The sequence below is a fragment of the Crocodylus siamensis genome, chromosome 8 (genome assembly GCF_052110815.1).
Source record: "Crocodylus siamensis isolate JL-2025a chromosome 8, ASM5211081v1, whole genome shotgun sequence".
Taxonomy (NCBI): domain Eukaryota; kingdom Metazoa; phylum Chordata; order Crocodylia; family Crocodylidae; genus Crocodylus; species Crocodylus siamensis.
Genome location: NC_143402.1, coordinates 71604386 through 71614144, shown reverse-complemented (window position 1 = coordinate 71614144; position 9759 = coordinate 71604386). Strand labels below are relative to the sequence as shown.

General features: G+C 45.8%; 1 protein-coding gene across 7 annotated transcripts in view; it reads right to left on the bottom strand.

Moving 5' to 3' along the window:
* Positions 1-4710: 4710 nt before the first annotated feature.
* The window catches only part of HLF (HLF transcription factor, PAR bZIP family member), a 53696-nt gene continuing 48647 nt past the window's right edge, over positions 4711-9759 (bottom strand). For 6 of the 7 annotated variants that reach the window (XM_090059726.1, XM_090059728.1, XM_090059724.1 and 3 more), the window contains one exon: positions 4711-9294. In XM_090059726.1, coding sequence (XP_089915852.1) covers positions 9076-9294 — 219 coding nt within the window. In that variant the 3' untranslated portion in view covers positions 4711-9075. The remainder of the gene's footprint in view (positions 9295-9759) is intronic. The other variant, XM_090059730.1, reaches the window with a different exon arrangement.

Genomic DNA, 9759 nt, shown 5'->3' with positions numbered 1-9759 from the left:
AATAAACTCATGAGAAGCTCCTGTGAATAGCCCCATGAACTTCCTTGAGCAGGACTGTATGAGAAAAGTGTGTACAACTGGCCTCATCTTTATTTTTCATGCTGCCTTGAATAGCTGTTGCCTGATTTACTAATGTCACCCAGGCGAAAGTTGTCCCAAATATTTGTGGTGGATGAGGCAGGGTCATGTAGCTCCTATTCAGCCTCATCTCCTGGGAAACCTTGCCTATTATAATCCTTACATCCTACCCGCACCATGCAATAGGCTCTTCCTTCTCTTCAGAGTCAGCACAGAATAAGATAGGGCTCAGGGCAATGCAAGGGGGTGATGGGACCATCCCTCTTCCTACAGCCCAAGCCCAGCAGCGGTCCTCTCAAACGCACTGTCCAGCTGGGCTGCTTTTTAGCCCAGAAACAATATAGCGATAGCTGCATTTCAGCTGGTGCAGAAAGGCACCGTCAGTCACACGGGGGGGGGCTAAATGGGCCGTTTGAAGTGTCATGCAGATGCTAGCCTACGTCTGGCTTAGGAAACAGCCTGCACAGCGTCATGCTCAAGGGTGCTGCAGCCGGGCAGAAGAAGTCTATTGCGCCGACGTGGCTCCAAGGTCACAACCAACGTTTCTTTTGCCTCCCATGGAGGGTGAGAGGGCTTGGGTCAGTCCGGTGGCTTGAAAGCAGGGGTGTCCCACTCATCTGGTGCTGCTGGCAGGATGCACGGCACTAGGTCAGTCCTCAGGCTGTGCTGGATCCAGGGCATGGGGCTGATTTGGCGTGCCATGTGCAGCTGGCAGCCTGTGCCCAGTCCAGCTGTGCATGCCACCCACAACGTGCCCGAGACCAGCCTCACGGAGCACAGGGCAGGTCTGATGCCTGTTGCAGGCAGTGTATGGGTCCAGTCTGGGGCCAGCACGGGGAGGGGACCAGATGCTGGCTGGATCCAGCCTACAGGCTGTATCGTTGATGCTGCTGCTCTAAACAGCCAACCATGAGGTTGGGGTTGTGGCGGTTGTCCTGAAGCCATGGCCTCACAAAAGCAATTTACATTTCAGCTTTGTAGGGTAAAGGTGTTTGCTCCATGAACCATCAGGGATGATGCAACTCAAAACAGATGAGCTAGACTTTAGGCGTGAGGCCGACACCTCTTGTTATTCACCATAATGCAAGAGCTCTTTCACCGCCCCCCACAAATGGTGGCTTAAATCTCTCTGCTTATGTAATGCCACGTTCCAGGATGCATCTAATCTTTTTCAGGAAGAGCTGTGCAAGAGTGTCCTGTCACTTTACAGCTCAGACCACATTAATAGTTTCTTTGGCCCATATCCTGGAAAGTATTTAGGTTCCAGATCCAAAAAAAAATAAAAAAAAGCTGCGAGAGAGCGAGACTTGGCCATCTGAGGCTACCCTGAGTGTTGCACTAATATTGCTTTCAATGAACAGAACATGGCATCTAGCTAAGTAAGGGGATAGAGGTCGCACCTAAGTCCAGCCTGCATTACACGGACAAACGTCTAGCAGCTGTCAGTCAACCGCGAGTGCTCACTCATTTATCCTTGTTGTATTAGGATTGATACCCCTCTGGGCTTGGCTCCCTCCTCCAGTGCTAGGCATTGGGGTCCTGGGAGCTAACCACATCCAATAAGGGAGAGTGGCCCATGAGCCCAGCTACCACCTTTCCCATGTGTGATCTTGCTGGCCATCACCCGCCTGTGATTCCCACCATAACCCAATAGCAACTAGAGTAATCACTCACATGGAAAGGGGACAAAAATGCCACAAAGGAAGTGTTGCATGCACTTTTCTGTTACTGGCTCATTAGCAACTGGTAACAAGTGAAGGGGGGGTGCTGTACCACGTGGCCAGCCAGAACATGCTCTGTAAGCCATAGCTTGACAGCTCATGTTAGGGAGGCAGGATGAGTTCACTGAGAAAGGATGAGAGACAGCAAGAGAAAATTTTGGAGCATCTATTAAGCGCCTCTCTGGGTGGCGAGGCCATGAAACAAAAGTTCGGTTGGCTAAAACACCACAAATGAGGTCTACTCCTGCCGTCCAGCGCAGGCAGGCAGTGAAGCAAGCGTTGACCCAGGGCGGTAATGAAGTGTAGGGAAGGACTAATGACTGGGTGACCTCAGCTTCCCACACCGCCCGGCTTTGTCGTACAGGAGGAAATGTTCCCCTGCATCTCAGAGCAAGCTGTGCCGTGAGGGGCGAGCAAGACACCGGTTGTAGCTTAAGTCATATTAATGCAGAAGGGATGTTGCAGAAATAACGATTAAGCAACTCTTACGGCTTGCCGGCTGGGGCAGTAGCTCAGGACTTCGAAAGCGGCTGAAGGAGCTCGAGGTCCTTTGACGCTGGGCTGCTTGTACGTTCGCCGCCCAGCGAGGGGAGCCAAACCCTGCTCTTTGCTCGTGTCTGCAGCGGGCCGCAGCTGGCTTCGTGTCCAGCTATGAATCACCCCGGGTCGGGCCGCTCTGATGTCACCCTGGCCCAGCTTGGCCTTGCCGCTGAGGCTGTGCCGGGGATGCAAAGAGAGCAAGAGAGGGAGCAGCTGGATCGCTGCTGAGCTCCGGCTGGTCCCCGGGAGTGGGTGGTAGACGTTACAGCAACCTCCAGGTTGCTTTAGGTTCCTCGGTGGGCCAGGCTGAAATAAAATAAGGCAGAGAAGGGGCACCATAACCCGAATCCTGCCCGAAAGCAGCATCTGCTGAAGGAGTGGGTTTTGGTTGCCTGCCTTCTGTTCCTAGTAAGCTGAGCTCACAGCTTCCCCTTCCCCTTCACAGCCACCTGAGCGGAGAGCGCTGCTGCTGGCATTGTTCAAGAGACAGACGCTACTGGGTAAATGCAGCACTACACCCTGCACTTTTATTTGTAAGTATGTGCCCGAGTTCACAACGGGTCCAGGTTGTGCTGACACCAACGGTGCTTGTCAGGCAGGTGACAGTGGGTCTTGGTGCCTCTGTCCTGACCACATCTGGCCCCAGAGCTGTAGCTTCTTGCATCACAGCCCCCAAGGTCCTTCACCGCTGCTGATCCAGCACCGAGTAGCAAAATCAGCCACAGTCCTGCATGCTGTGGTTGTGACTTCCTCATCCAAGTAGCAAATGAGGTGTTTTTGTTTGAGCATGGGCTGTTCCTGGTGAAGACAGAAGGAGCAGAAAGAACCCAGACTGGGGGGGTTTTAAGCTCTCAGTGCTCAGTGCACTTACTACTTTAATTATTTTTACAACTGACTGCATCCAAAAAGCCCAAGTTATTGAGAGAAAGCGAGAGCTAGAGCTCAGTACAAAGGAGGCAACAGCACCACAGAAGATCTGGGGGTCATAAATGGACCACAAACTGAATATAGCCCAAACAATGCACAGCTCTTCTCAAAAGCTCAAACCTCTTCCAGGGGTGTACAATGGGTGTGGCAGTGCAAGCTGCGGCCAGTAATTATTCCAGTCCGATGGTAGTTCTGGCGCGATCAGAGTCCTGGTCCTCCACGCCTGTTAGAGAGAACAAGAACTTAGCAACCCCTTTGCTGTCGAGGAGAAGCACGTGGAGGCATTAAGTCATGTCTCTAAAGGTTGTGCTGGCTGCGTATTAACCCTGTTTCACTGCGCCTAGTAACAAAACATTTACTGAATGCATGTCTGACTGGTCACCCGAGAAGCGGGCCAAGTCAGGGTAATCCGATTACTATCATAGAAAAGACAGGAGCGAGAGAGAAAAGTCCTACAGACAGAGAAAAGTCAAGCTTGCATTGCAGCATGGACAACACGGACAAACTCCTGACCTACCGGTGCAGCAGGGAAAAGGCTGGGGGGACGTGCCATTAACCAGCTCTGCTGCTTCTTCCCTTCTGAGTTGGAGGGAATATTTATTAAGACCTGCCCCAACCCCAACCCCCGAGATGATGCGACAGAGCTGAAGGCCTTTATAGTTAGCTCCCAGAAGCTGATGCTTAATTTGGTACCTCTCAGCCCCCTGTGGCCTAGCACTCCCTCTCCTCGCCCCATCCACAAAAAAATAAGTATCAAAGAGTGACTTGTGTAGAAATGAGGTACCTAAATCCAAGAGTGCAACCACGTTGTGCTGAGAAGCAAGCTAAATAGCCCACGTGGAGTCCCCCGCCCCGTTGCAGCTCAATAGCTAGTCCCCAGGCTAGCTCAAGTCCTCTAAGCCATAGTCACTGTGCACACTGTATAGCTAGTTCAAGCAAATAATGCCAGGAGTTAGTTTAGGCCCACAAAGATAGGAACCTACCTGCTGTCCTGTGCAAGGATCCTAATGCCTAACCCTCACTAGCAGTTAAGGCATAGAGGTGGGCAAAATGCGGCCCCGGGGCCGGATGCGGCACGCCAGGCCATTCTATCCGGCCCACAGGACCCCTGAAAAATTTAGAAAATTAATATTTATCTGCCCCTGGCTGCCTATCATGAGGACCTTGATGGCTTGCCAAAACTCAGTAAGCGGCCCTCCGCCCAAAATAATTGCCCGCCCCGGTCTAGCCACTGGGGAAGCAGCTGTGGTTAGATGGCTTGCAATGGCAGGGGCTTTAGGAATATGTTCACATTGTTATTTACAGAAGAACAGTTAATTGCAATGAAAAGGAGACGCTGTGGATACATGATGGAGCCATCAGGACGTGCTATAGGACCTTTCACTGTGCACAGGCTATAAGAGTCCAGGCTGGTCGCTGACTTGCTAAAGAAAGATGCAGCTGAGAGAAGAAAAATTTAAAAGTTTATTAAACATTAAGAATAACAGACAAAGATTTGGGCTGAACAGCATACAGGATGCAATCCATTTCATGTCATACATTTAGATTGATCTTATATGTTAAACTTGTATTTAAACAGCTGCTGTCTTGTGGTGTTGCCAGAAATACAATGGTTGATCACTTTTATTTAGTTTTTAAATATATTTATTTCAAAACAAAACAAAACAAGAAAAAGCATCTGCACCGCTTGGTTTTTTTTGTTTAAAATATATATATATTTATAAAGCGCACACAAAAAGCAATTCTGAGTGACAGAGGCCAGCAAACCCACAGAAGCAAGCTAATTCAGAAATGAAGGCTCTTCTTTTGGTACTTAGCTCATCCAGTTTTTGTAGCGCTATCACAGAAGCCTCGGCAGAGCTCGTGTGACTTTAGGTAGTGGATTTGTGCTACAGTAGGGAGGCACAGGAGAATGAGTTAAGCATCAGTCCCAGCGTGGTTCCCTTAGCTCTGAATTTCTTGCTTTTGAGGATTAAAATCAGAACTTTCATTCTGTGATGCTGGCTCTTGAGTGCTAAAAACCCCAGCTCCCAGGGTGATGAGGACTACTAACAGGTTTGAAATTAGTTTCTTTTATTTGAAAAGTGGCATTTAAAAAAACAACACTAAAACAAACCAAAAAAAAAAAAAAAAAGCAATAAAACATACACCCCCCCCCCCCGCTCCAAATATTTACTATTAACATCCAGCAAGAAACAAGCATTTTTTAAGTTCGTTTTTACTATTTAATAGATTGCAAAGGGGCTCTTCTTGGAGCTATTGTTATAATTAGCATGACTTATTTCCATGTTTTTAAGCAACCTTATACTCCAACAGACCTACGTGCACCCGTGGAGCAAGAAGCCCCGCCCCTCCCGAATCCTGATCATCCTAAATACAGTGCCTTTCTAAGCTGAATACAAGCCAATTAAAAAAAAATTGTATTTTGGAAACATAACCTAGGAGAAAAAAAAATGTATTTCAAGTTTTATCCCAACTGTTTTCGTGTACTGGGATGATTTAGTTAGGGAGGATCCTACCCTGAGCAGGGGGTTGGACCAAGTGATGTCTAGGTGGCCTCCTGAGAACCTCCCAACCTTTCTATCTAGGACTGTGGATTTTAAGGCTGGGATTTTCAAATGAGAAAGTACCTATCTCCCCCTAAAAGGGATGGATGTCTGACTCCCTTAGGCTCCTTTCATGGCCCTAGCTTAAATGACCAAGTTATACACATCTGAGAAGTGGAGGTGGCAACAGCGGCTTTAATGGAAATGTTGACGTAACGTTGGTGCTCGCTGCACTTCAGGGTGTAGCTCTAGTATTAGCTTATGGCCTGACCAGCCCTTCCTGCTTCATTCTGAGTCTCTCCAAGTCAAACACTGTGTTTTCACATTGTGCAGTTCCCATGTGGCTAACCTTCCTTCTATGATAGCAGCATGTACGACTTGGAGATATAAGGCACCCGAACAGACTCAGAAACTTCGGTGGTGTTGGACGAGGTAGCTGCTAGGGACCTCTGGCCCAGGATGTAAAGACTGTCTTGCTCATCCTCCCACCCCTGGGCCCCAGTAGATGCATCTGTGATAGCCAGACAATTGTTCTCCCCAGACCTCCCCCCAAGAAAGACCAAGTGATCATCTATACTTTTTGCAGCTGCCTTTTGTGTTTTGACAAATGACTGGGGTCGCCATGCAATCCACCCAGGCTTCCTAGCTCCTGACGTACCGGCTGATGATCATCAACGCAACCCCTGCAGTTGAAATGGCCCCAGCGATAAATCACCCTTGCACTATACTACTTTGCGGCTGAGAGTGCATCCCTGTTGCTGGATGATGTGTTGCACCCTGCCGCTCCCAAAGAACATTTTTAGAAACATCCATTTGTTTCACAGTCAGTAGATATATTGACTTGTATCAGACACTTACAGTCCAAATAGTTCACTCATCTCGTCTGGTTTATACTGGCCTCTGAGAAGTAATTCACTTTCCTCATTCTGAACTTGGTTGCAGCACATGAATATTCAATCCACTGAAATAATTGGGCCACCGGAAAGAAAGGGACCCTGTGTTAAAGGACTGTAAAGATTTGGGGTACGTGCTTGAGGAAGAAAACTGCAAAATTGCCATTGGTGAACAGATATGTTTAATGTCGAACAAAACGTTGAGTCCTTTGTAACAATCTCCTGAAGCAGTAATATGAATTAATGGAATGAATAACCTTTTCACGTGGAAAAAAGGTCAAAAACCCTAGAAAACTGAGCGCCAGAAATGTAGCACCATATTTTTCCCACATGTAAATACATGTTTGCAGTACATAGAGCCAAGTAAATGAACAAGGCTATTTATAAAGATTTTCAGATGGCAACCAATTCTAGCAGCAGCAGATTTTAAATGAGCATGAGAGTAATTTTATTTTTCTGCCTTTACAAAATATTGCATTATCCAATAGATGTTTGACTGAACTTCATGTTGTGCTTTGTCAGTGTTAGAGAACGTTTATATGTTTCTAATAGAAAATAATAAAGTCTCTTATGTTTTAGTAATATGAAGCACCCTGGCAAGCCATATTACTTCCATAAAAAATTAATTTAAAGCGCAAAACATGCTGATGTGTCAGTGGTAGGCTTAAAATATTAAAGTTAAAAAAAAAAAACCGAAAAAAACCCCCCAACCAAAGCATTTCCTCTCTGTACAATACTGGTGAATATATATCTTTGCTATATATTTTTTAAACACGGATTAGCTTTTTTCTTTTCTCTTTGCTATATATAATATATGTCTTTCAAAATACATTGTCAGTATTTGTACTTGAAAAATACTGTACAAAAACATACTATAATTATTCTGTATAAACTTTATACATTTTATAATATCTATTCTTTTGGTCTATAGTAAACATTTAAATTGATTGGATTAACCACAGTATATGACAACACCATCCCCTTCTGAAATACACCAGTGTCTCTTACATTCATTTTCAAAAGTCCACTTTATAATAGAACGTATTTTCAAAAGCAAAGAGAGAGATAGAACAACAGAATAAAGTTCAGAGCCATCAGTTCATGACACATTCAAAATGACAATCACTAGGAAAGTTCGGTTTGCAAAACAGTCTCTTCTAATTGAATAAAAGTTATTTTAAAACAGTGAGCGAGAATCCACAGAAAATATTACAAAAAATGGGGGGAAAAAACCCAAACAAACCCTGCATTTAAGTCTTTAATCACAAAATGGAACTCTGAGAAGTACAAAATGACCCAAAACTAAAAAATGTCACGGTCAAAGCTGATTTGATACTTTTTAATTTTGTTCTTGTTTCAACTAATTGTCCTCTCTCCATCTCTCTTTCCCCCACAACCCTTTTTCAGGGATACCCCTGGCATGTTCTTATCAATGGGTTTCTTTTTAATATTGTTTCTGGTTTTAATTTAAAAGACATTTAAAACTCTTATTAGGTAGGGAAATCATCCTACGTCCACTAGGAACACCCAGGCAGCATGCGCTAGCGTACAATAGGATTATTGCTTTAGGTACAGGTAGTGCAAAATCCACACTCTGTGTTCTGTTAATTATATTCCTACCTATCTGGGGATTGTGGAAAGTAAAGGAAACTTAAGAGATATCGATAAGTCTTTATTGGAGCTATAGTAGGTATAACTAACTCAGTCTAACAGCACTTTAAATCTGAAGACAATTATCACCAAAACTTAAAATACAACAAAAGCAATCTATAAATTAATATTTCTGCAGTGTAGTTCTAAAATTATGTTTTGTGCACTTTATTAGCCTGTTAACTTTTCTGATTAGACATGTTTAAACAATAGCCTGTTACTCTTGAAAACTGAGATCTACTTTTTTTTGTCTTTTTTTTTTTTTTTTAATTTATACTGGGATCTTTCCAAGTAAATCAGGAGGATGGAACTGGTTATAATAACATAAAATTCTTAATCTGAAGCAGCACTGGGGGAGGGGAGGAAAAGAAAAAGAAAATATAATAAAAAGCTTACTATGGCAGTTCTCAACAGTCCAGGTAAAAATGTGGCACCCTTTGAAAAGGGCTTCATAGAAATGGGAAGTGCTGAGATATGCACACACTCTTGTGCACACACATAGACGCATGCGTGCGCACATGCAGACACACGCGCGCGCGCGCATGCAAACGAAAAATAATGAACGTCAGTTTTGTTTCTGCTTCTGGTAAAGTGCTGATGACAGAAAGGGTGGCTTGGGCGTGGTGCTATCAAACAGGAAACACATTGTCCATCTAGGCAAATGCCAACCCACGACAAAAAAAGGAGGAGGTGAAAAAAAAAACAATAGCAACCCGCCGTTTACAGGGGGCCGTGCCGAGCCTCGTACTTCGCCAGCACGTTCTTGCATTTGCCCAGCTCTTTCCGTAGGTCGGCCACCTCTTGGCGGAGGGCTGAGTTCTCCTTCTCCAGGAACGAGGCGCGGATGGCAATCTGGTTCTCCTTCAGCCGCCGGGCATCTCTCGACCGCTTGGCAGCCATGTTGTTCTTTCTACGCCTTGCCCAGTATTTGTCATCCTGCTCATTAAGCACATAGAGAAAGAAATGAAGATATTAGATTTCAGCAAACCAAGAATGACCCAAAGGGCCGAGATGTTTCTCACAGTCACGTCTCAGTCCACGGAGATGACTCGGTAGCGGGTATTTCACTGACTGCTGTTGCACTGCCCACCGAATACCGACGGTGCCAGTCCTTGGGGCGGCGTCTAAACCTGTGTACCGTAGCCCCTCCCGTGGCGACGCGGGAAGACCACTCCATTAGGCCTTTATAATAAAGCTCACCGTTGTCTTGGCTCCCTGAAGAAAAACGAATGGGCACCTGGAGCATATCTAGCGATAACACACCTCATCTTCTTCGGGTTACTCCAGCTCCAAGCATCTATGGCAGGGGCTGAGCTCGGGGACGGGGCTGGTAGCGGCCAGATCAGGGGAACAAGAGCCTTCAGCTTTTTCCTGAGGACAATGTGAATTTTGCCACTGATTTCA